Genomic DNA, 25,800 nt, shown 5'->3' with positions numbered 1-25,800 from the left:
GCTTGAGAACACTTTAGCCGATGTGCTCGTCTATGCGTTACGACCGAGAGGAGGTTTCATGTGCAATTGTATCTGGGGACTAGGAAGCTGTAAATCTTGGACATTTTAGCCGCGTTTATGAGAGAACTAAATGATACATTTTGTTTCGCAAAAAATGAATTTTTTAGAAAATATTTTTTGAAATCATTCATTTTTCGTAAAACAAACAGAGCCTAAGGTGCTGCAAATTATCATCTAGGTAGATTACCATGGCATACCGATTAGTTTTGAGCGGATGAAGGTAGATCACATTACAAGTTCAAAATAGGAATGCCAATCACATCAAGAATTACTATGGATACTAAATCAGATGGACATGGTCTCCGATCTTTATCAAACTTCGAAATTTAAATTTATCGAATATTGGATTTGACATTAGGGGCATTTTGATTCACATTTCTTAAATAAGTCCCCGTTTGAAGTAGGCCGTTCTAAGTTGGAGCAAACCCAACTAGGAGTTGGTTTTCTTGGGAGATGCAATTGTCGAACAAGCTGTGTAGCCTAACAACCATTTTACAGGCCTGCCCATCAATGAAAGAGTTTGTACTTTTCTTCGTATGTAGGTTTTAAGGATGAGCGACCTAAGAATGAAATTGCTTTCTTAGCTGCTGACACGGTGAGCTTAAGAGGTCCTAACATGCTGACAAGCCACAATCGATCTACTAGTATCGATCCACCATGCCGCAATATGCACCCACTACTAAGACACATCGTCCATTGAGCAAGTCTAGTCACTATCCCTAATCTTGGCAATCCTCCTTTGAATACCACTTGCTCTAATTTGAAACTTCAACAAGGATTCTCCCATAATATTCTACCTTCCTAATCTTTCCCCATCTCATTCAATCAATTCTGCAGCAGCACAGGCATCAAATACGGAAACGCAACCTTTGACTTCTAGATGAGAAAACAAGTACTGCAAACCCACTTAAAAAAATTTATTGACGCGTCCTACTCAAGTGTGACATGCAACAATCTACCTTGAGTAACAGAAGCTTTACAACTTGTTACGAAAATTACATGCGCCACGAATAAAAATCACTAAAAAAGATTGATTATACGCAATTTCCATTGTGCTATATCCATGTAAATTATGTTGTCACATGTAAATCAGTCCCCAAAGGTTATCCAACGGATCTTCCATCCAAAGTAGATACCGGACAGGGTGACCACCCCAGAAACTGCGACACACAATGCCGAGAGCATTCTAACGGTAGAAATGGCCAGCTTTTTCGAAGGAACTTCCAGAAATAACAATTCCTAACAAAAGCAACAACACAAGTTAACATAAACATCAAATGCAGAAAAAGAAAAGATCAAGACACGATTTAGCATTTATAAACCATCAATTGTTAAAACTAACCGACACATGCAACGTGGAATGACTTCTCTCCGATGGTCCACTATACCACATGCAAGAAGCACTCGCAACATTTTCTTTGAGATCTAACGCAATAAATCTTACCTTGAAACACAAAAGTGATGCAACAATGAACATTATCTTTTCCCAGGGTTGCATTACCCACGTCCTTAGGAGGGTAACCTGTGGCAGTCATAGAGCAAAGTCATGCTAGAGAAGAGAGAAGCAATGGAATTTAAAGAGCACGAACTAAAGTAAACCGATAAATAATGCTTAGTATATCTGGAGCATCTAAAAACTGCAATTCAAGATCGTGACAAAGGATAATCCATATAGAAGTCAAATATGGTAATCATCCATGAAGATTCACAATGTCCATAAAAGTCCATCAAGTACTAGCAACAACATAAGTGAGTTGAATTGACTTTTGGATTCTAAGCCATCCTCCAGTGTAGGAAATCGACATGGTTGGTCTTGTGAGTGAAGTGGTCTCTGCTGCTCAAAAGGATATTGTGCTACATTTCCTTGCAAATAAATGCATGGAGAATGAGTTACTCCCTAACTATCACGTAATAAGCATCTCTCACATTGATTTATGAGTATCAATCGTTGAAGCCGATATACGCTCTCTACGGCCATCACTTAGAACAGCAACTGAACAACTTAGAGAAGGAAGGGAAAAGAAGGCAATACTAGTTCTAGGCGACCACCCGGTATTACCTTGCCACCATACTTCATTGCTTCTTTAAATGCTACACGAGACTCCTGTCCGGGAGAGACCTCAAGCTTATTAACAACCTAATTATAAATAACAGAAGTGAGATCCCAAAGGATATAGCAAACACACTAATGCTGACATAAAAGTTGTTCTAAACTAGACACCACATAAAGGATATAGCAAACAGACTAATGCTGACATAAAAGTTGGTCTAACCCAGACACCTCATATATAAGTTATAGCAATCAAAACTGGAAACATATTGCAAAAAAAAAAAAAAATGCCTTGGCACACGGCTGGTCGTAAAGGATACCGGTTGGATTGACCACTAGAAACCACCCATAGATGGAGATGAAATCAAATTGATCCTTTAGATTTGTATTAAATGATACTGATCAAAAGAGCATTTAATGTACACTGAAGACATTCACTTCCATGACAAAAATTTGCCGCAAAATATATGTCACAATACTCTTCTCCTCGAGTATAATGCTCGATATTCTGGTTCTTCTTCAGAAGGAAAACCAACAAGATGTGAATTAGAATTACAAGATTAAGCTAGAAAATCTATGGGATAAAAAAGTAAGATATTGTGAAGGCAGTTCTAGAGTCAAAACAAAACAAGTATCACACAAACTATTAACAGCTATCATCATCCACTAATTCGTCAATGCTTGTGAGTGTCACCAAACTTTTTGCTTGGGGAAGGAACACTGACCCAATGAAGCCTCCCATGCAGATTTGTGAGAATAAATTTGTAAAGAAACAAGCCCAAAGACTGCGATAAACATTCATATAAGACACCTTATAATTCCGGTGCAACGTCAGTCCTTCATGCGGATTACCAGGGTGCCGCACAGATACCACCTGCACTCAAACAGGAACCCCAATCAAGGAACACAAGGTCGTTCTAAAGCATAAAACAATGCACAATGTGAAACCCCGACAACATGATCCATCCTCAATTAGCATGAATAGAAAAACACCTGTGGTAGCACATAAGTCATCATGGATTTTACTTCTATTTCTCTACATGATTCCTGCAACCAAAGCCATATCATTACATTTATGGCACAAACATTAAATGTGCACAGATTATGCCGTGACAAATTAGGGTCGATGAATGCGATTCTCTTTCACTGCCACATTTTGTGGGCAACCAAACAGATCATCAAGCCCAAATGCAAGAACTCAATTTTCCGAGTCTCATTTCCATTTCCCTTCATTTTCCTCTCCCAAACAATCGTCAGAATTCATTCCGAATCCAAAATTTAGAACTCGAGCCTTCACAACACTCACTTGAGACCTCTGTTTCGTCTGGAGCACGAACACGTCGCATGTCCCACCATCGGACACACACGTGACCACTACGCTCCTGGAGAGTTCCTCAGGTAGCATACTCCTACAACCGGATGTTAAAGTAACTAAAACTGCAAAATGAAAAATGGAAAGCAACATAGTCTTGACTCTGGTGCCATCCTCAAAGAGACTACTCACTGATCTCGCTCATGAAGAAGTGTCTCCACTTCCTTGCTCATTTCTTGATAAAAACGGTCCACCTCGTCCTGAGACGTCTGCTAATGCAGAAAACCAGAAATACCACGTAATGACTTCTCTCTGATGGTCCATCATACCACATGCAAGAAGCACAAGCAATATTTTCAATGAGATCTAATGCAATAAATCTTACCACTTCATACAAATGTCTTGAAGCCTTCAGCTTTGCCCATTCCCAGGGTGATATACCTATCGATACGAGAACCTAGAGAAGAGAGAAGCAATGGAATTTAAAGAGCACGATCTAAAGTAAACTAAAGTAAACAGATAAATAATGCTTTGTATATCTGGAGCATCTAAAAACTGCAATTCAAGATAAAAGTCGATCAACTACTAAAAATGCAAGACTTATGGATTGAAATCAACTGCTCAAAAGGATATTGTTCTGCATTTCCTTGGAAAAAAATGCATGGAGAATGAATTTCAACCGCCATCACTTAGAACAGCACCAGAACACCTTAGAGAAAGAAGGGAAAAGAAGGCAATACTTCTGGTCTGTAATCATGCTCTTCTCCATCTGCTATATGAAACTCATATCCGGCAGTGACGTCAAGCTCATTAGCAACCTAAGATCCAGAGATATATGTGAGTTAAATTGACTTTTGGATTCTCAGCCAGTAGGAAATCGACTGTGCTCCATTTCCTTTGAAATAAATGCATTGAAAATGAATTACACCCCTAACTATTACGGGTTAATTCCAAAAAAAAGCATCAACTTTAGGTCGAGGGACAATTTTGGCCCGAACTTTTTTTTGTTCCATAAAAAAGCATCAACTTTAGGTCGAGGGACAATTATGGCCCGAACTTTTTTTTGTCCCGTAAAAAAGCACCAACTTTAGGTCGAAGGGCAATTCTGGCTCGAACTTTTTTTTGTCTCGTAAAAAAGCACCAACTTTCACTTAAATCCCAAATCTGGCCCTTATTGACTTAAAACCATTGATTTTTCAACTTGACTATTCCACCTTAGCAATAAATCCACGTGACTTGCTGACTGGATTTAAAGCATTATTCATTGTCTTATTCTCTGAACCACAGCTTGAAGAATAACGGTGAAACTGTTCGTCTCCTTCACTTCACCGGCAAGTCAAAAATATCTCCAGATTGAATCTTTTTTGCCAAACTTCGTCGTTTTGTCGTAATCTGAAGCTGTAGACCACCGTCCGTCAACAGACGCCATGGAAGAGATTCGTCAGGCTCACCACCATAACTTTTTTTCTCAAACAAGGGTAACTTCAGACAGAAAGTCAATGGGGGGCCAAATTTGAGATTTAAATGAAAGTTTGTGCTTTTTTACAAGACAAAAAAAAGTTCGGGCCAGAATTGTCCCTCGACCTAAAGTTGGTGCTTTTTTATGGGACAAAAAAAAGTTCGGGCCAGAATTGTCCCTTGACCTAAAGTTGGTGCTTTTTTATGGAACAAAAAAAAGTTCGGGCCAGAATTGTCCCTCGACCTAAAGTTGGTGCTTTTTTTTGGAATTAACCCTAACTATTACATAATAAGCATCTCATATTTGATTTATGAGTATCAATTGTTGAAGCCGATAAACCAGAAATTACACTCTACAGCCATCACTTAGAACAGCAACCAAACACCTCAGAGAAGAAAGAGAAAAGAAGGCAATACTTGTTGTAGGCGATCATCCTCTATAACCTTGAGGTCATACTTCATTCCTTCTTCAAGAAACTCCCGGATAACCTTGCGGTCACACTTCATTGCTTCTTCATCTTCAAGGTCACACTTCATTGCTTCTTCATCTGCTAAGCGAAACTCACGTCCGGGAGAACCCTCAAGCTAATGAATAACAAAAGTGAGATCCAGAAGGATATATGTGAGTTAAAATGACTTTTCGATTCTTATGCCTCCTCTAATGTAGGAAATCGATATGGTTAGGAAATCAATACGGTTGACACTCAAAAGAATATTATGCTACATTTCCTTGGAAATAAATGCACCGAGAATGAATTACACCCTAAATAAGCTATCTCTCACGTTGATTTCTGAGTATCAATCGTTAAAACCAGTATCGTAGATGCTCCCATCACTTAGAACATCACTTAGAACAGCAACGAAACACCCTAGATCGGGCGATCACCCGGTATAACCGCTCCGTATAGACCACAGAAGTGATGTCCAGAAGGATATATGTTGAGTCCAGTTACAATAGATGCAAAACGATATGGCAAATAGATTAATGCTGACATAAAATTTGGTCTAAACCAGACACCTCATAAGTTATAGCCATCAAAACTGGAAACAGATTGCAGAAAAACATGCCTTGGGTTTGGGGACACGACAGTAGTACGTCGCCCATCGAGCTTGTAGAGAGAGGAAATGTGGTGGCTTGGAGGGCAAAACGAAAGTGAGGCGTGGGCGGGGGTTTCTGGCAGTGCAGAAAGTGAGGGGGAGTGGAGTGGGGCGAGTGGGCGAGCCTGGCGATTGGCGAGGTGAAAGGGTGCGAATGGCCGTCAACTTCTGGATTTCTTGCTTGACACTCCTCCATCCATGGAAAGGTTTTCGCAACATTGCGACAATGAATTAGCAAAATGAGGACACTGATGATGGATGACTCACTATCAAGAAGAAGGCAAGAGCAGATTCTTAGAGAGAGAGAGAGGAAGAAGAGAGAAGAACTCCTAGAGATCAGCGATATGTCGTGGAGCGCAAGTTAAGGAGGAATGATCTCGAGATTCAATTTGCGATTGCGTCACCGAATTTTTGGCAAATAAAAAGCAAGATATTCAAAAAGATACTCATATGTGGAAGATGGGGATTGTGTTTGTGCTGGCGTATCTACAAGAGGACAGGAGATAATATGTTCTTTCAAAGGAAGACAGTCGGCGAGGGGCCAATATAAGATGAAGAGAGATTTGCATCGAATTCTATCTATTATCGACGAATTCGATTCCTGAGCACGACTTTCTTTATAAAATTTTTTTTAATAATTTTAGGGGTCGCCCCCACTTTAATCATCCTTGAATTTTCTCGAGCCTAATCCCCTAAAATCTCTAATTTTAAATCCAATTGCCGATATTGTTCCGAACTTCTTTTTATCAAATAAAAAAAATCTCAACTTTAGGTTTAGTGTCAATTTTGCCCAAACCTTTTTTTGTCTAAAAAAAATCTCAAAGTCTCGGTCCAATCTCAAGTTTGCCCCAAACTTTTTTTTTATCTAAAAAAATCACCAAATTTAACTATAGTCCCAAATACGCCCCCGTTAGCTCCCGTCCAAAAATCGTTGTTGGTCGTTACTTTTAACATCACCTTACTAATGTGGATTAGTTACCAACGCGGAAATACCACATCAAATAACTAATGGCGATATGTGGGCAGAGGATTAGGGGGCAAGATTTAAGTCTACATTTTAAAGTTGGCAACCTTTTTAGACAAAAATAAGTTCGGGTTAGATTTGGGAGTAGAATTAAAATTCATGATTTCTTTTTTGACAAAAAGAAGTTCAGCGATAGAATTCGAACTGGGCTCAAATTTTTTTTTCGTAATAATTTATGAAAAAAAAAATGAAAATTATCCAAAAAAATTGATGAGAGATTGGAAATAGATATAGAGGGACATATAATTCTTGCTTGACACGAATCAACAAATCAGGAAAAATGATTTCCTTCTTGTTAGAAGGGGAAGTCGTTTTTTTCAATATATGTTTATTGTTTTTAGTTCATGGAAAACGCTTTCCGTCAATCGAGTAGTTTTTCGTCATCCAAAACAAACGTCAGGCGCTGACTGAATAGCCATGTCAACAATTTCCGACAAAAATTTACTGGAAAAAATACATTGGCAAATAGGCAAAATGTTTAGGACTAAATTAGCTAAATTGAAAAGTTTACGATTGAATTGGTTGCGGTATAATAGATTTAGGATTTTTTGGACAATTTATCCTAGGATCAGCTAACACGTTGGTCTAATGGATTATTTTTGCAATGAACCATTAATAATATATGCCACGCCTTATTCACCGGAAATGAGGTTGTCTCCGTTTTTACATAATCAAGTGCATCATCAATCAACTCGCTATAGGGCCTTTCCATAATCCAACCTGACAAAAATGACCACAAGGGAAAAAAAGAACATATTCTATAATTTAACTAATCTCTTCTTTCATCACAAAAAATTCTTTAGAGCTGTCATATAACAGGCCTTCTTCCTCTAGTGTTGTTGATAAAAAGGGGTTTTTGGAGATGAATTTGGGTAAAAGCATGCATTCCAAAGATTAAAATGTTCGTGCGGAGGATGTGTTCAAATGCACTGGCTACTTTTGGTAATCTGGCCGGGAGAAGTATTCCAAGGGAGGGACTATGTAAATTCCACGGGATGGAGGAAACTATAGAGCATCTACTTCTGTTATGTGATTGGTATGAGTGTGTTTGGCTAGTAAGTCTTTCCGTGATGGTGCTTCCAATCATCAGCAGCCATTGGATTGATGCTAGCTCAAGCACGGAAATGGCTGTGTTTGGAATCGGAAACTCATGCTGCCGCAGTGTATGATGTTTCTCTCTATGAGATTCAGGTTTTGGGATCCACATGGGTGCTCAAAACTCAACGTGACCGGCCCGAAAAAATGGTTCAGGTATGAGCCCCCCACAGTTCTAGCAGAATAGCCGTGATTGTTGTTGTTTTGTTCGTTCATCCGGGCTGAAGTGTGTCCCACAGTTTATGCTCATCAGGTTAGCAAATTGGCCATAACATGGATCTGAGAGTCCAATAGTTTATTGTGCGGTACAAGCATGGTAAAGAAAGCTAGCAGTGAAAATACTTAGTGCTGACATTGTCACAGAAAAGCGCTGGTGGTTCTGTCGACAGAATACCAATATATTTCACATGAGAATTAGAATCGAAGCTGATTCTGCAAATGTTTGAGCATCAACATAGTATTCAGGTTTCATGCTCAATCGTGGAACGGCTTCAATGAGATTACCATCATAGAAAGTAGCCAAACTGGTGGTGGATTTCCTAACTAGAATCAAGAAACGGGAACATTCTCTTTCGAGTGTTTGGTTCTTTTTTTGGGCATTATATCCTTTGCGGGAGAAGAATACTAGAAGTGCCAAAAATTGTATACGTCGCTCACTTTAATGCCAAAATTTTTTGCCAGATCACTTAAGTGCCAAATCGAAGAAAAAACGATTACTTAAGTGCCAACGGCAATAAATTCCAGCCAAATTAATATGTGGCTTTTATAATTAAAATTTTAATCTGAGTTGGGTTTTTTAAAAAAAAATCAATCTATGTAGCATTTCCATGTGTATATTTCGATTTTTTAAATATATTTTTCTAATATTTTTCTTTTTTTCCTTCTTTTCTTTTTTTTCTTTTCTTTCTTCTTCTTTTATCTTTGGTGGGTGACCAGCCACCGACCATGGCAGGCCGCCTACCATGGCAGGCCGCCTGGCCTCACCCGAATGAGGCCACCATTGCCCGCCACAGGCAAGGGCCGGCCGACCTCGCTTGGGCAAGGGCAAGCGAACCCCAGTGAGGGTCTGCCTCGCCTGGGCAAGGGCGAGCCTCGGCGAGGGCTCCCTTCGCTAGATCCGGCGAAGCCTTCCCTCGCCCAGGCCACGACGGCCTCGCCGGGTGTCGCCCCCTCGCTAGGGCTCACCCGCCTTCGCCTAGGCGAGGGTTAGCTGGGCCTCACTTGTGGTGGGCAACGGCAGCCTCGTCCGAGCGAGGCCAGGCGGCTGGCCATGGCCGGTGGCCGGGCCGGTGGCCGGTATCAGGTCACCGGCCAAAGGTAGAAGAAGAGGAAAGAAAAGAAAAAAAGAAAAAAATCATAAAAAATATTAAAATATTAGTAAAAATTATTCTCGTCAGCGCCGGCGTGCCATGTAGGATTAAGAAATTAATAAAATATGGTTACGTTAGATTTCCGGCGACCCAAATCAGAGTTGGCAGTTAAGTGATAGTTTTTTTAAAAAGTGGCACTTAAGTGACTCAAAAAAAACTTTTGGCACTAAAGTGAGCGTCGTACACAACTTTTGGCACTTCTAGTGTTCTTCTCCCTATCCTTTGCATATCAGTCTTATTCATTACTACCCTTAAACATCGATTGAGGTAAAGCAGTGAGACTCTATTTCCATCAACTGAATCGACATACATTAATCTATGTAAAGTAAATATACAAACAAAAGGTATAGTAATTTGAAATAGTTCAGTTATGGAATGAGGGATCAGTACCTTAAGACATTCTTCAAGAGCGAGATATCTAGAGGATCATGACAGATTTTAGAGGACGATTAAATCACCACAAGAAATTTTTCTTGAGTGTGTTCCTTAGATGGTGTCTTGCTTGTTTGATCTTGGAACTGGATAAGCAGTTAAAGCAGGTAAGGTTAGATATCAATATCAGCATGCTATATCATCACAAGAATCAACAAGAGGTGAGTTTGTTGTTTACTGGATTCTTCTTTTGTATAGGACCACCTTTGGTAGGTTTTGTTTTGGGTTAATATCACAAAAAATCCCAAATTAGTACATCTCTGATAAATTTACCCCAAACTAATTTTTTGATAACGAAAACCTCAAACTAGTACATTTGTGGAAAATTTACTCCACACTAAATTTTTGACCACCGAAAACCCTATACTGATACATTTGTGATAAATTTACTGTCCGTTAAATTGAATTAATATCATGAAAAATCACAAATTGATACACCTATGATAAACGGATGATAAAACCCTAAATTGGTACATCCGTCAACTTTCACATGTCATTCAATTGAGCAATTTAACTGTAAAATTTAACGAAAACTAACGGAGGGTAAAATTGTCATAGGTGTACCAATTTTAGGGTTTTTCGTGGTATTAACCATTTTGTTTTCCATAATGATATAATTGTCTTCATTGATTCTTATTAGTTATAATGGTCCTTTTTTTACCTCTTTTGAAAGTTTTTGCCTTCGATACTGATGTGAATGTCTTCATTGATTCTTTTGTGCAATAATGGTTCTTTTTTACCACTTTTGGGGGTTACTTGCCATACTGATATGATTGTCTTTTTTTTTATTGTTTTTACCGGAAATTATCTTCCTTTTATAGCTTTTAGCTTTTAAATTCTCTCTCTCTATATATAAAATTTATATGGGAGCTTCTATGCTGCTACTTTTCTTATGTGTTTCGTAGCTTTAAAAATTGCTAACAATCAAATTGCTACAACCAGAATAATTGTTTTGATGATTACTATCAAGTTCCTAACATTGTCAAGTATTTGAGGAGAATCTTATTTTATATTTGGATGTTTTGACATGGTTGGAGGTATAATATGAATAGGTGATGGAAGATGGTAATGCTGATTGGTTGAGTTAGTACGAAGAATTTAGCTTCTTTTATCATTCAAACACACAAAAAAGGGATCAGTGCATTGGAAGTGTTAAAATCTGTTGGGAAGGTACAGTTAAATCTTAAAATTTTAAATTGTGCAATTAAGTCTTAAAATTTGTCACGAAAATATAATTAAATCCTAAAATTTTTAAAAAATGCAATCACGTCTTAAAACTTGTGAAATTGATCAAATCAAGTCCTTCTATTGATTGCATATTTGAAAGTTTTAGGACTCAAATGTACTTTCATGACAAGTTTTAAGACTTGATTGTACTTTTTGAAAATTTTAAGACTCAATTATATTTTCTTGATAAGTTTTAAGACTTTCAATGCACTTATAAAAAAAAATAGCCATTTTTAAGTACTTTGTTCATGCTCATAAGCTTTTGGGCTGTTCCAATGTAATAATCTAGCTTCTTTAGAGAAATGACATGCTGACCTTGTGCGCATTTATTCAATATGAGGATGTACCTGGAAGAGCAACTTCGAGGAGCAAATAGTCCATCCTTTAAAATTCAGGAGCTTGAAGGTCGGTTGCACAAAGAAAAGAAAGAGTGCAAAAGATAGGAAACAGCAAGTCTGCCCTTTTCTAGCATTCCATGGTGCATCATGTCTGTTAGGAATCTAGGTCCTTGTTTATGATCGTTCGGGATCACATGAAAGATCAATCAATTTATCAAAGCGCAACCGACATATATTCACCTTCGAAGATCATCTTGTACTTTCACCTCTATTATTCTTGTGTTCCCATTAACGCCCCCTTTTTTTTGTCGAAAATGCTCACCTCCAATTTCAAATTCTCACACCCATCCAAAACACTCAAAACCGACATTGACCAAATACCCTAAACCCTAGGCAAAATCCTTTAAACGAGTTTTCGAAGAGGGACAACTTGGTCTTTTCAATGAAGGATTTTCGTTTGGAGATATGCGAATGGTAAGGGACCGTTAATGGGCTTTGTTCTCGGCCGCACCAAATCAGGCCCATCTCGGCCCAGCCCAAAATGGACACTGAAAGCCCAAACCCCCACGCAGAAAACAAAAACCCTAATTTCCCCCCGGATCGGCTCCTCCCGCTCGCTCCTCCGTCGCCTACATAAGCGTAACAAATGGCCTTCGTCTTCATCGCTCTCATCTTCTTCTCCGAATCTCCCTCTCCGCGTGAGCGCAAGTGATCTTCAAAGCCATCCCTTTCTTCTTCTTCTTCTTCTGGGTGTGGTGTGAGCGAGTGCAGTGATGATGCAATAGTATGTGGACTAGAGTTTCTGATACCTTAGTAGTTGAAGACTAACCCTTGGCTGTCTGAGCACTCTCTCTTCTTCACTCTCCTTGATCTGTTTGTTTCTTCTTCTTCTTCAAATTGCTTCCTTCATTATCGCGTTTTGCTGCAAATCGGGTTTTTGTCTGAGATGGGCTTGTGATGATAGATCGAATATAATCTTAGCGGATTTCAGTGAGGCTTCATCGTCAATGATCTGATTGTTACACACGCTGAAGCCCTCGCGATTCTTGAAATTACCCGTATTTTTCTTTTTCCGGCAGCAGATTTTCTTCGAAGCCTCTTTCTTTTCGAAAAGCGAAAAATCAGATTCATTTGTGGTGTGGGATTGAGATTGCAGTGATGAGATTAAGGCGCTCGTAGTGGGTGTCGATGGGCAGTGGATTACTCCGTGAGCCTAATTCTTGAATAAACGACTTCTCCTTCCACTGAGCAACGATAATCCCCTCAAGTGTTGTTTTTTTTCTTTTTCATCTGTTTTGTGGGTTTTGGATTTAGTGAAAATTCATGTTTTTTTTTCTTTTGAGTTTGATTGTTGGGTTTTGAGTGTTTTTAAGGATAAGAAGAAGAAATTTTGAGGGCGCCCATTACCAATTCTGGGGGATGAACAGTTCCTCTTGGCATAATGGCACGGGCGCTAAATCAAAGCGTTGTGGCACTATCCTGATCGGTGGCTTCTTGTGTCTTTTCAGTGCCATTGGATCCTGGAAACGCCTCATACATTCCCTTCTTCCCTTCCTTTCAGGAACAAGAACATATGAGAAAACTATCTAGTTGATGAGGAGTGAAAAACCAGGGGTTGCAAATAGATTTGCTGAGGCATTTAGCCGCATTTGAGAGAGAGAGAAATTGCTGTCGCGTTATTGAGTAGAGTTTTGATGAATGAAATAGATCGTGTACAAGTTTGATAATATGGATGACAATCACAGAAAATATTTGATCTGATGAAAATGTGGGTCGTGTTTATCGGACTTTGAATTTAAAAGGACCGACTGAACCAGGCAGTTTTCATCGAACATTGGATTTGACAGATAAGTACAACCAACTATGTCGACAGCTGCAATAAGGGCTTTTTGATTAACAAACATTGTGTTTTGGTTCAATGGTGAAAACGCAATGACATCAATATTACCCTTTAGTATCTCTCAATTGGATTGAGAGAAGTCATGCTCGGAAAATTTGACCTGATCATCAAATTTAAAATGATTGACTGAACCAAGCAGTTTTTATCGAACATTGAACTTGACAGATAATTACAATCAATTACGTTGATAGCTACAATAAGTGCTTTTTGATTAACAAACCTAACTAGGAGTTGGGTTTCTTGGAAGATGCCATTGTGTCTTGGTTCAATGGTGAAAACGCAATGACAGCAATATTACCCTTTAGTATTGCTCAAGTGGAGAGATGCCATGCTCAGAAAATTTGACTTGATCATCGCACTAAGCTGTGTAGTCTACTAGCCAATTTACAGGCCTGCTGCCTATCAATGAAAGAGCATGTACTTTTCGTCGTGACATAAGCTTAAGGATTAGCGACCTAAGAGTGAAATTGCTTGCTCAGCTTCCGAACCGGTGAGCTTAAGAAGTCCTAACAGGCTGACCAGGCCACAATCGATCTACAAGTATTGAACCACCATGCCGCAATAGGCACCAACACCACCCCTAGGTCCGGCAACGCTAGACACACCGTTCTCCTCCTCATTATGCCAACCTTGCCCATCCACTGAGCAAGTCTAGTCACCATCCCACATCTTGGCAATCTTCCTTTGAACATCACTAGCTCTAATTTGAAACCCATCTTCTTCAACTAGAATTCTCCAACTTCTGCCTTTCTAATCTTTTCCCATCTAATAGAACTCTATTGACGCATCCTGCTCAGTGTGACAAATAACAATCTACCTTCACAACATGTTATGAGAATTACATGTACCATAGAAGAAAAAAATTCAATAAATGAAGATTAATTATACACAATTTCCTCTGTGCCGCATCCATTTAAATTATGTTGTCACATGTAAATTAGTCCTCAAAGGTTATCCAACAGAATTGTTTCACATTTCATTTCTTCCATCCAAAGTAGATACCAGATAGGATGGCCACCCCAGCAACCGTGACACCCACAGACGAGAGCATTTTGAAGGTAGAAACAGCTGGCTTTTTCGAAGGAACTTCCAGAAGATCCTTTAACTAACACAAGCAGTAAAACAAGTTAACATAAACATCAAATGCAGAAAAAGATCTTAGACATGATTTAGCATGTTTAAACCATCAATTATTAAAACTAACCACCACAGGCTGCTTCCAATGCTTCCTGATACCCCCAAGATGGCCCTTGCCAACAACCGCAACGACTGAACTATGTTCTCTAGCAACTTTTAGCAAAGTGGATGACATGTACCTAACAGACAAATAAGGCAAAGAGATCAATATACTATACATGCTCTATAAGGGCTACAGTTACCAGCAGATTTATTTTCCCAAACATATTCGAGCAAATTCATGAGAACTCATGCAATGATTCGGGAGAGAAACTAAGTATGAAGAAATCATGTTCGTGATAGCTTGAGTAAGACAAACAGGACGATGCGTATAGTGGTAAAGGCTGGTTGTGATGCCAAGTATCGAGCAGAGAATGGATAGGCTATCATTTAAAGTTACAATAGCTAACAACATCATAAAAATCTTCTAGAATCTAAACCATTGGCATCTACTTAAAGTTCAAATAGAGCTTGTGCTTCCGTGTGGCAGTAAGACAGGCAATTGAATGTGAAAGAAATTAAAACTGCAAAATGAAAAATGGAAAGCAACACCGTCTTGACTCCAGTGTCATATTCAACAGAGGGTAAATCTATTCCACGACACGCTGAAACATAAAGAGAAAATACTCACTGATCTCGCTCATGAACAAGTGTCTCCATTAGGGTGGGAAATTCCTTGCTCATTTCTTGAATCACAAGAGTCAGCATGTCTACATCGTCCAGGTCCTTCAGCTAATGCAGAAAACCAGAAAAATAACCAACGTGGATTGGCTTTACTGATGCTCCACTATATCAAGTGCAAGAAGCACCCGGAAAATTCTCAATGAGACACAACAAATAGAAGCTTACCATTTTATTAAGATCCTCGGGACTCGGGAGGAAGACTGCTTGGAAAAGTAAGGAATATATTAACTTTGTCTTATGCCAGAGTGGCATTTTTGCCCATGTCCTTCGTAAGGTAACCTGTGGCAGTCATAGAATAAAGTAATAATAGAGAAGAAAAAAGCTATGGAATTAAAGAGCACGAACTAAAGTACATTGATAAATAATGCTTTGCATATTTCTAGCATTTAAAAACTGCAATTCAAAATCACTATTTAGGGTAATCAAGACATAAGGCAAACATGATTATTGTCCATGAAGATTCACAATGTCCATAAAAGTCGATCAACTACTAAAAATGCAACAACATAAGTGAGTTAAATTGACTTTTGGATTTTTAGCCCTCCTCTAGTGTAGGAAAAAGACATGGTTGGCCTTTAGAATGGAGTGCTTATGCTCGGTTGCTCAAAAGAATATTTTGCTGCATTTTCTTGAAAATATGTTTCTGATGAATGAATAAAACCCTAACTAATATTACATAATAAGCACCTCACACATTGATTTCTGAGTATCAATCATTGAAGCCGATAAACTAGAAAGTATCATAGATCCTCTCTACAGCTATCACTTACAACAGCAACACGAACACCTTAGAGAATGAGGTGGAAAAGAAAGCAATACCTGTACTGGGCGATCACCTAGTATAACTTTGCCGCCATACTTCATTGCTTCTTCAAATGCTACACGAAACTCAGCTCCAGGATAGACCTCAAGCTTATTAGCAACCTAATAAATAGCAGATATGATATATGTTGAGTCCATTTAAAAGAAATGCAAAAGGATATAGCAAACAGTATAATGCTGACATAAAAGTTTAGTCCAAACCAGACAAGTCATAAATTATTGCGGTCACAACTGAAAACAGATTGGAAAAAACGTGCCTTGGCAAGGAACCAGCTGTAAAGGATTCCGAATGCATTGTGGTTTTTCTTGTACATTTCGACCATTTCTCCAAATGTAGGTACCTGGCAGACCATAAGAAACATCCACAGAGGGAGATGAAATCAAATCAATCCTTTAGATTTAAATCCAATGATACTGATCAAACGAGTATTCAATGTACACTGATGACATTTATTTTCCATGCCAACACAATGCCAAAATATATGTTAAAATGCTCCTATGCTCGAGAATAATACTCAACATTCTGGTGCTTCTTCAAAAGGAAAACCAACAACATGCGAATTAGAATTACGGCATCAAGCTAGAAAATCTATGGGATAAAAAGGTAAGACACTGTGAAGGCAGTTCTAGAGTCGAACAAAACGAGTATCACACAAACTATTAAAAACTATCATTCTCCACTAATTCATCAATGCATTTCAAACTTTTTGGTTGGGGGAGGAACACTGAGCAAATTAAGCCTCCCATGCAGAGCAAGGACTGCGATGAATATTCATATAACACACACCTTCAGATTCTGCGGTGTAAGCACGGCCACTCGACTCGGGCATAACTCCAAAAATACCACCTGCATTCGGACAGAAACCCAAAAACTCCCTCAAGGAACTCCCTTGTTCTGAAGCATGAAACGAAAACCACAGGATGATCCATCCATCAATGAGCATAAATAAAAAAATCACCTGTGGTTTCAAGTAACTGATCACAGCTTCTACTTCTCTACAGGATTCCTGCAACCACAGCCATATCATTACATTTACAGTACGAACTTGCCTTGCCAAGTAACATGAAACGGATACTACACAGAGTATGCCCTGCCAAATTAGGGTTCCATGAATTCAATTCTCTTTCAATGCCACATTTTCTCGGCAACCAAACATACCATGAGCCCAAATGTAAGACCGCAATTTCCCAGTCTCCTTTCCATTTCCCCTCAATTTCCTCTCCAGTTACCAGAATTCATTCCAAATCCAAAATTCAGACCTCCAAACTTCACAACACTCACCTCGGAGACATGGGCCGTCCCGACCAGATAAACATCGCACGTGCCGCCGCCGCCCTCGGCCGAGGACTCGCACGTGAGGACCACCACGCTCCTGGAGAGCTCCTCGGGAAGCGTCCTCCTCCGATCGAATCCCCCGCCATCTCCGTCCCCGTCCCCGTCGCCGTCGCTCCGATGATCAGCCTCCTCGCCACCGCCGTCGTCCTCCCTCACGACATCGACCCCAACGAAGCTCTCGCTCAGGCTCTCCACGTTGGGATCTGGATCCTCGATGTGGACGAAGTCCTCCGCGGAATTCGCGTCGGGCTCCGGCGCGCGAGGGTCCATGGCGGAGGCGGCGGAGGGGGCGGGCGGCCTGGTCGCGGCGGAGGAGCCGGGGCGGTTCTCGGGAGGGACGCCGGAGGAGAGGCTGAGCCGCCTGGGGGCGGTCCTGGAGGGCGGCGAAGCGAATCTGAGACGCGGGTGGGGGGAGCGGGAGGCTCTGGCAATAGAAAAAGAGAGAGGAGGAGAGGAGAGGAGAATGGCTTGCAGGGGGCGAATCGGGCGAGTCATCAACCGGGTCGAGGCGAAGCGGAGGAGTGCGGCGAACGCCTTGCCATTTCTGGATGTTTTTCACCTCGAATCCTCCATTTATGGAAAAGTCGGATCTTCTTTTTTTCTTCCTCCTCGATTGCGTGCTTTATGATGGAGCGATGAATTCGCAAAGATGGGCACGCCGACGACGCCTCCGAGAAGCAAAGACGGAGCAAGGTTCCTAGGACGGAGAAGCTACTTTCGATGTTTCAGGGTGCGACCTCTTTTCTTACCTCAATAACCGAATTTTAACAGCAAGTTTGTAGCTTTTCAACTTCACATGTTTTCGACCAAGAAAAAACTTCACCTGTTACCAAAAAAAAAAAAAAACTTCACGGGTTAAATGTGAAATCTGAAACTTACCCATTATTGGAACGTGTTTTTAATTAATTGAGCAATTATAGTGAATCATTTTGTTGTTTTAATTAACTGATCACAACTTATATTTATATATATAAAAATATATAAAATATCAAGAAAGTAAAAGTTTCAATCATTAAACGGAAGATTAAACGGAAGCTTAGACTAGTGATTCCAGATCATACGCTCATTATCGGACGTCATGAAATATTGCAGAATCATGTAAAAATATAGACGAAAAAAAATCATAAAAACTTAAAACTTGTACCCGTTGAAATATATTACCCAATTTTTTGACTCTGAAAATTACTCTCCATGTCTTGAAAATTGAAACCGGACAAATTTCCACTAATTCGGTTCTCCGGTTCCAAATTCTACTTGGAACCGTCCTCACCCCTACTTAATTCTGTTCGTAATGCCTTCGTGGGTCTCTCTCATATTGGGCTGCGGGCTAGGGCTCACTTCTTATAGAAAACCCAAAGCCAAGACTCCATTTTTCCAACGCGAACGAGCAGCAACTTCTCCTCCTCCTTTTTCTGCGGCGTGCTTGTATCGGCGGCGATCGTCGGCGCGACCCAAGCTTCGTCCTCTCCCCAAGGTCAGCTTCCTTTTGACCCATCAGTTTGTCTCTCTCCCTCTCCTTTGGAAGAGGACAAACTACCCATCATCGTCAATGCGTTCTGGACATGCAGGCATCGTGATCTTCGCTCGTTCGGATCCGGCTCCAAAGCTTGCGCGAGCTCGGAATCGCTTATCGCCCCCCGATTTGCGCGATCGGTTCCGTGTATCCGGCCTCCGCCGTCGCGCGTCGGGTTGCGGGCGTTCGATTTTCTCTCGGGAAGTCGGTCGAGCCGTGTCTCTCACGATGGTCGATAGGAAGCTGTTCAAGACGAAGCTGTGCGTCCTGTACCAAAGGGGTCACTGTAACAGGCAGAGTTGCTCGTTTGCGCACGGACAAGCGGAGCTCAGGCGATTCGTCGGCGGGCCCACTACTGGTAATTGCGATGAGGCTTTTGGATTTCAGCTTGTTGGGTAATTCTGTCATGTGCGGGTTCGTGAGAATAGAAATTGGCAGGACAGGGGATGCGTCCGATTGTTGTTTGGTGGATAGTGATTGGAAAATCATTTAAGCTTCAATTTCCACCTCGGTTGGGAATGCTAACAGCATTGAAGAGCGGACATAGTTAATTAATTGTTTAGTTGTGCGGTTTTGCGCGTATCTGACTATGTTCCGCGAGCTATGGAGTGCGTGTAGTTTACGTGCTTGCTTGTATGTGTTGAGCTTTGAAGCATTGATTATGAGTTTGATGATACTGTGGTAAGCTCACTTATCTAGCCGTATCAGCATCATCGACATGCATTGTAATTGGCTGCAACTGTGTGTTGTTTTTGTTTGAATTTACTCCTCCTATAATGGTGCTTGTCTGCTTAAGGAGGCTATATTTGTTGCAGCAGGCCCTTTCTGCTCTTTTTGCTGAACGCAGCTTCCTGCTTTGCTGCGTTTTCTATCTTGTGCTGCATTTCGTCTCTGCTGTAATTTCGCATGTTTTTGTTCCCTCTGCAGCTTGTAAGTGTTTCACTGCTAGATGATGGGATTATTTTCTACTTCAGTTGGAAAATTTATCTAATCATGCCCATGCAATTCATTCGATGGGATAGTTAATTTGCTATGTGCTTGATGTTGCCAGAGAACAAATCCAAGGGAAAATGCAAATTTCCATGCCAAATCAAGGGATTTTTTTTTTTAAAATATGAAGTAATTTGGCTATTTTATTGATTACAGTTATTTGCATTTTCTTGCAGCTGTCCCTAAGTGTTCTTTCCGTGAAGCAGATAATTATACTCTATATTTCCCCTTATCTTTCATCCTGAATTTCCCTAGCTGTTTTCTGTTTCCTTTATCCAAAAGTTATGCGTGCACTCACATTTATATATTGGCCTTGCATAACTTGAAGCTGAAGCATCTTCCATACCTCTGATGTGTATGCGAGGAGATTCCATTAGTATCAATCGCAGAATAGAGATTTCAGGACATGGGTTGTCGAGAGACTTAATGCACTATATCAGCAATTTCAAGGCTGGGATAGACTCTTCTGGATAATCCAATGCTTATGGGATGACTCTAAAGGTCATTAGTATATTATATATAATGGGCTTCATCTTGGCTTACTGTAATTCATTCACCAGACTGGGATGCTACTTTTGGGGGAATTCTCTAGTCGAATTTGTATTCTTCTGTATATGATTCTTAGAAACAAGGTGATAGCATGATATGTTCAACTTATCTCTATCATGTTATGAGGAAGGAGCTCACGGTTTTCTCTTCGTCTAATTCTTCACATATATGATCCAAATGGATTTCGTGGATGGAGATGATCCGACTTCTAATGGCTTTTTAGTCTGAACTCTGAAGCAACAAAATTATTCATTGTGGATCAGATTGTATCGTATCATGTGATCAACATGGAGAATCTATCGATAGTATGGTTCAGAATTCTTTTGTGTCTCTTGTTGCTCAACATGAAGAAGAGGGCTGTCAACTATTCTTAAAATCCTATTCTACTTTGACATTTCAAGGGTTGTCTTGATGATGTACTCTGCAAATGGGTCTTTTATAACTATCTGTTCTATGAGATCGCTTGTTGCTATGGTTCCTTGGCATGTCATGGAGGCACTTTTTCTATTCATTGTTATGTTATTCATATTTCTCACTATGATGGTAAGCTTTGCCTCACTATGACTTGTAGGTCATCTTAACTAGATGATTTGACAACTACTGTACCATACCGGAATTTATTATCTTCTTATCATAGGTAGGAGGGACTACCGAGGTGGTGATTTGAGGAATAAAATTGGCAGAAGGTATTCTCCTCGGAGAAGGTATTCCCCAGGAAAAGATGCAAGAGCTCGCCATGGGTTTCATGGTCAGAAGCTATGCCCTATGTCTGTGTCTCTTAACCTGTGATAACATTGCTATAGCCTGCTTTGATTTGCATACAACCTATGGGCTATGTGGCTTTACTTTATTCATTAATTTATAGCAGTGGGTAATGGATTGGAGCCATGAGTCTATCTGTTGTTGAACTTTTTACATCAAAATACTTGGCAGTTCTTTTGTTCACTTTTATCTTCTGGGTGCTGTAATTTGCAGGATACAGCCCTTCAAGGTCCCCTGAGGAAAATAGGTAAGCTAGCACAAACTCTCCCTCTCATGCACTTACTGCCATTTCTAAGTGTGTATAAGCTGTTCATCTCTTGCTTGTTTTTCGGTCTCTGTTGCTATCACAAAATCTTATTAGCAATAGATTAGCTATTCTTTCCACAATACTTTTTTACACAACTATCCTTAGATTTATCTTTCAGTCAAAGATGAACTAGCTGATCTCTATTGGTTTGTACTTTTCTTCTCCAATCTTTCGATGTTATGAGCAATTCGGTACTTCAATTGAGTTGGAGATATGATATGTTGGCAATGGCAGTCTCCATGTTCCAGAGTTATATGGAATCTGATTCACAAAATACTGATTGTGGGAGGTTGCTGCATAATTTTGCGGTTACAGTTAGCTTTGTTCAAAGGTGTGAATATCTTTTTGTTATGGTAGTGTTTGCATAACATGCTGTTACCAATCTAGGATTTTCTTACTGGGATACATCGTCATGCTAAAATAATCGTAGCAACTTGGCTTGCTTATCGAGGTTGCTGGATAAGAAGATTTTTTTCATGAGATAGGCCAATAGCTCCTAGAAAGAAGTGAATTGATAAACCAAATGGGTTAGCACTACTGAATGAGGCATCCACGTCATCAAGGAAGTGATTCCTTTTTCCAAAAAATCGATGGGACATTGATCAAGAGTGGGGCCGTTTGCCGGTCCATTGGGAGCTGTACTAGCTTAACATGTATAGGCTACTTTGCTCTCTATTGATATCAGAATGATGTCACATAGATTGTGATACTGAACAAAGCACTGAGTACCGCTTGTCATAGAAGTGGTATGTAGGGGGTAGGCGTAGTTGGTCTCGAATGACAAATAAAGTGCAAGACCAACCTCTTTCATCCAAGCGAAGCAACATTTTTACCGCCTTTAGATTTATGTAATATCTTTGAATACCATGAGTATGTGGCAGGATCAGTTGGAGCACCAATTTCGGTGATCTAGAAAGTGAATGGACCCAACATCTAAGTGATGAACTGGAATGGCAGTTCACAAGCGGCGTATAACAATCCCATTAGGCTGCATTTGGTCATGTCCTTATTCGGATTGAAATAAGATAAGATAAGATAAGGTGAAAATAGAAATCCTCCGAATATCCTTTGGAATCTAGAAAACCCCATCTTATGTTTGGTGCAATTTAAGATAGGATTGAAAATCTTGGAAAATTGTCCTTCATATCCAGTTGCTTTGGCCTCCACCTACCACTTCCGACCCTCTCTGTAGTGCCCCGAGTCTGTCGTCCCATCCGTCGCCCTCTTGATCGGCTTCCTGGTGGTCGCCGTTGTCAATGCAAACCTTGCGTGAGGGTCACGATCCCCTGTCTACGTCAAAGGTCAAATTCTGATAGATTTCGGACTGGAGGTGGTTATAAGGCTAAAAACAATGGCAATTCTTTCACTGTGCTGGTGCAAATATTGTTCCTTTTGTGCCTCCTCCACATCCTGAAGAACAAATTCAGTATTTAAAACATACCCAGTTTCTTTATTCACCTAGCCAATTGGTCTGGTTCATCATAAATTTTCCGGTGCCTTTGGGTGTGAAGTGTCACCCACATAGAACTTGTGAACTATATTTTTCACTTAAATCCAGCTACAAGTGGCTTCTTTTGAAAGTTTTCTCAGTTTCATCTTCTTTTTTATCGCCGTTGCATCTTCCCATAGACCTGCTGAGGCATACATATATGATAGCAAAATTTAAGCAGCAGGGTCAACCAATTCCTGCTTAAAAATCATTGCTGCGAGCTTGTTTTGCAAGAGCAACACTGCCGCGAACTTGGGAAGCTCAAAGAATTGTACTTTAGACCAGTGTATCGTCTCTGACAGTCATTGAATTTATCCCACCTCATCTTGGATTTCTTATCCGACATTTTATTCGGGTATATCTGGTCTAGAGGACGTTGCCAAACACCTGATAATCTGTTATCCTATTTGGACTTAAATCTGGACTATCAAATGCAGCCTTAACACTTGACCAAAATGAATAAATCAGGCTCAAGACCTTATTTTCCATATTCTAACATGCATTTCTTAGTCATTGTGTTATTTGGTTTTGTATTGTCTATATGTTATTACATGTCATTTTTAGGATGGGCTGGGTCATTGCTATACTTCGCCATTTATGCCATTATTTTTGTGATACGCTTATAGTTGAGCTCACTATTAAACTGCAGTGACAGAAAGCGCAGGAAGAAGCAGCATTTGGATGGTCAAAGTGACACTTCAGACCTCAATCTTCCGGAAGGGGTTGAAGATCGAGAAAGAGGAGGGAAATCTACGTCGTCCCAATCCAAGTATGCCCTTCTGGAGCAGGTAAGCAAAATCTTTTTGGTATCCTAGTCTTACTTAGTTTAGAATTTTTTCTGAAAGTGTGTTCCTTGGATGGAGTCTTGCTTGTTTGATCTTGGAATTGGATATGCAGTTAAAGCAAGTAAGGTCAGATATCAGCATGCTGAAGCACCACAAGAATCAGCAAGCAGTGAGTTTGTTGTTTACAGGGTTGCTTTTATGCTTCTTTTGTTATAGGAGCTTCTATGCCGCTCCTCTTTTTTTTTGTGTGTGTGTGTGTGTGTGTTTCATAGCTTTAATAACTGCTAACCTTGGGTGCATTTATTTAATATGAAGATGTACCTGGAAGAGCAACTTCAAGAGGCAGATAGTCTATCCTCTAAAATTCAGGAGCTTGAAGATCAGTTGCACAAAGAAAAGAAAGAGTGCAAAAGGTAGGAAGCAGCAAGTATGCCCTTTTCTGGCATTCCATGATGCATTAGCAACTCTTCTTTTTGAATTATTGTTTCTCTAACTTGCCTGGTCTTATTTTGAAATGATCGGATGTTCAGGATCACATCAAAGATCAAGAAATTCATCAAAGCGCATCAGCGATATTCACGATCACAAGATGAACTGAAAAGGTAAAAGCTCTTTTCTTTTATTTTCATATTAATCTTTGACTTACCCATGCGATGTTTGATTCCATGCATTTTGAATTGCTTCGAGCTTTAGAGAATTTCTTTTATTCATAGTTTTATCATCATTCTGAATTTTGCAGATCAGAACTCCAACTTCACAATCTGGGAGATCAGCTTGGCATGGATGCTATTGGTGTCGGAAACAATGAAGAAGACTCGAGCGTCAACATCGTCAGTGATGGAGAGCCTACTGGGAATTATGTTGCTAGCCCAAAGAGTATGCTAATTGCTGGTGTTTACTGCATTGTTCTTCCTATCTATTTCAATTCCTCGTTGTTTTTGGCTTAGGAAAATAATGTCTCGTTGAAAAGGGAAGTAAGGATGCAATCTACTGCAAAGGTTTGCCACATCAGTGGGAACTATAACCTTCCGTTAGTTTTTTAAGTGGTATCGAGTATTGAAAAGGAAGGTTAGGATATAATTTTCTGGTCAAGTTGCCATGAATCTAACTAAAGATCAGAGGATCTGGGCTCACAACTTCGACATTTATTTAGGGAATGCATTAGTACAAAAAAAGCAACTATCATTGACATAAAAGTACATTTTTGTAAATTTCGGAGTCGTTGAAAGATGGAAATGTTTGCATTCTCCGAAGTTTGGAGCGAATAGAAGCTAGTGGGGTAATTTTTATTATGGGACGGGTAGGTCTCATGTTTGATGTTACTCATTTTTCTTGTTTGCTTGCATTTGTTTGTAAAATTTGTGATTGTGGCATATTGACATGAAACAGGTAGACTGAAGTATTCACAGGGGAAAGCATATCCTCAAGTGAATGATGACAAAGATGAAGAAGGGAATGGACAGAAGAATGGTTCTAAGCAAGCTGATGAAGGCAAGAGTAAGAGAGAGAAAACTGTATCTTCTAGCATTTCTTCAGCAGATAAGGTTGCCTTTTGTTCTTAATGCATCAGATGTTTTGTACTTGAGATGATACAACTGTCTTTGTGTTGGTTATTAGAACTTTGCGACTGTGTGCTCGAGATATATTTCTTTTTCTTTCAATTGAAGGTTCTGCCTAAAGGACTGCTGACGGGGATGACGTTACCACCAACTGGCATGGCTGCTCATGCTATAGATGAACTTGCTGATATTGAAGAGGAGAATGTTGAGTTAGCCGAGCTTGCTTCAGCAGGAAATGAGGTGGCTGAAGTGAAAGGCTTGCCTTTATCAACACCGCCATTGCCCAGTGTTCACAAGAATTCTTATTCTCAGGTATGTTTCCATCTCTTTTCAGCATTATAGCGAAGAGGAAGAGAGGATAGATCTGTTTCATCGGATTTGATTGAATGAGTTAGTGTTCGCCTAATTTATCCTTGCAAACAGTTACAATTGTTCTCCGGGTCCTTTTGTCTTGCAGAACTATA

General features: G+C 40.0%; 3 protein-coding genes and 4 non-coding genes across 7 annotated transcripts; 5 read left to right on the top strand and 2 right to left on the bottom strand.

Moving 5' to 3' along the window:
- Positions 1 to 999: 999 nt before the first annotated feature.
- On the bottom strand, positions 1,000 to 5,565 carry LOC130139142 (uncharacterized). The gene is made up of 10 exons (XM_056315539.1): positions 5,298 to 5,565; positions 4,163 to 4,240; positions 3,808 to 3,879; positions 3,615 to 3,691; positions 3,417 to 3,519; positions 3,104 to 3,157; positions 2,922 to 2,984; positions 2,120 to 2,197; positions 1,505 to 1,582; positions 1,000 to 1,299 (listed from the first exon to the last, which is right to left on the bottom strand). Exons 1-10 carry the CDS (start codon positions 5,415 to 5,417, stop codon positions 1,150 to 1,152), a joined length of 873 nt encoding a protein of 290 aa, XP_056171514.1. The 5' UTR covers positions 5,418 to 5,565; the 3' UTR covers positions 1,000 to 1,149.
- A 6,660-nt stretch (positions 5,566 to 12,225) lies between these two features.
- Positions 12,226 to 12,315, top strand: LOC115680076 (small nucleolar RNA Z157/R69/R10). The gene has a single exon (XR_004005589.1). It is a non-coding gene; the product is annotated as a small nucleolar RNA Z157/R69/R10 (small nucleolar RNA).
- A 97-nt stretch (positions 12,316 to 12,412) lies between these two features.
- LOC115680081 (small nucleolar RNA R11/Z151) lies at positions 12,413 to 12,501 on the top strand. Its single transcript, XR_004005594.1, has one exon. It is a non-coding gene; the product is annotated as a small nucleolar RNA R11/Z151 (small nucleolar RNA).
- A 112-nt stretch (positions 12,502 to 12,613) lies between these two features.
- Positions 12,614 to 12,717, top strand: LOC115680068 (small nucleolar RNA Z152/R70/R12). The gene has a single exon (XR_004005582.1). It is a non-coding gene; the product is annotated as a small nucleolar RNA Z152/R70/R12 (small nucleolar RNA).
- Positions 12,718 to 12,869: 152 nt separating this feature from the next.
- On the top strand, positions 12,870 to 13,005 carry LOC115680073 (small nucleolar RNA snoR80). The gene has a single exon (XR_004005587.1). It is a non-coding gene; the product is annotated as a small nucleolar RNA snoR80 (small nucleolar RNA).
- Positions 13,006 to 14,220: 1,215 nt separating this feature from the next.
- LOC115680052 (uncharacterized) lies at positions 14,221 to 18,103 on the bottom strand. The gene is made up of 9 exons (XM_030603811.2): positions 17,329 to 18,103; positions 17,006 to 17,053; positions 16,834 to 16,893; positions 16,304 to 16,387; positions 16,044 to 16,148; positions 15,390 to 15,503; positions 15,172 to 15,272; positions 14,569 to 14,680; positions 14,221 to 14,469 (listed from the first exon to the last, which is right to left on the bottom strand). The coding sequence occupies exons 1-9, from the start codon at positions 17,875 to 17,877 to the stop codon at positions 14,341 to 14,343; spliced, it is 1,302 nt and encodes a 433-aa protein (XP_030459671.1). The 5' UTR covers positions 17,878 to 18,103; the 3' UTR covers positions 14,221 to 14,340.
- Positions 18,104 to 18,926: 823 nt separating this feature from the next.
- On the top strand, positions 18,927 to 25,581 carry LOC115680055 (zinc finger CCCH domain-containing protein 13). The gene is given in 11 exon segments (XM_030603813.2): positions 18,927 to 19,253; positions 21,072 to 21,182; positions 21,410 to 21,443; positions 23,642 to 23,780; positions 23,890 to 23,946; positions 24,093 to 24,190; positions 24,308 to 24,379; positions 24,517 to 24,653; positions 25,167 to 25,228; positions 25,230 to 25,321; positions 25,445 to 25,581. Coding segments are annotated over 11 exon segments (1,146 nt in total). The 5' UTR covers positions 18,927 to 18,931; the 3' UTR covers positions 25,467 to 25,581.
- The last annotated feature ends 219 nt before the right edge of the window (positions 25,582 to 25,800 follow it).

The sequence above is a fragment of the Syzygium oleosum genome, unplaced genomic scaffold, assembly GCF_021117445.2.
Source record: "Syzygium oleosum isolate NSW1041296 unplaced genomic scaffold, Sole_v2.1 Sole_v2.10, whole genome shotgun sequence".
Lineage (NCBI taxonomy): Eukaryota > Viridiplantae > Streptophyta > Magnoliopsida > Myrtales > Myrtaceae > Syzygium > Syzygium oleosum.
Note: the sequence above shows the minus strand (reverse complement) of the source record. Positions and strands in the feature narration are given on the sequence as shown.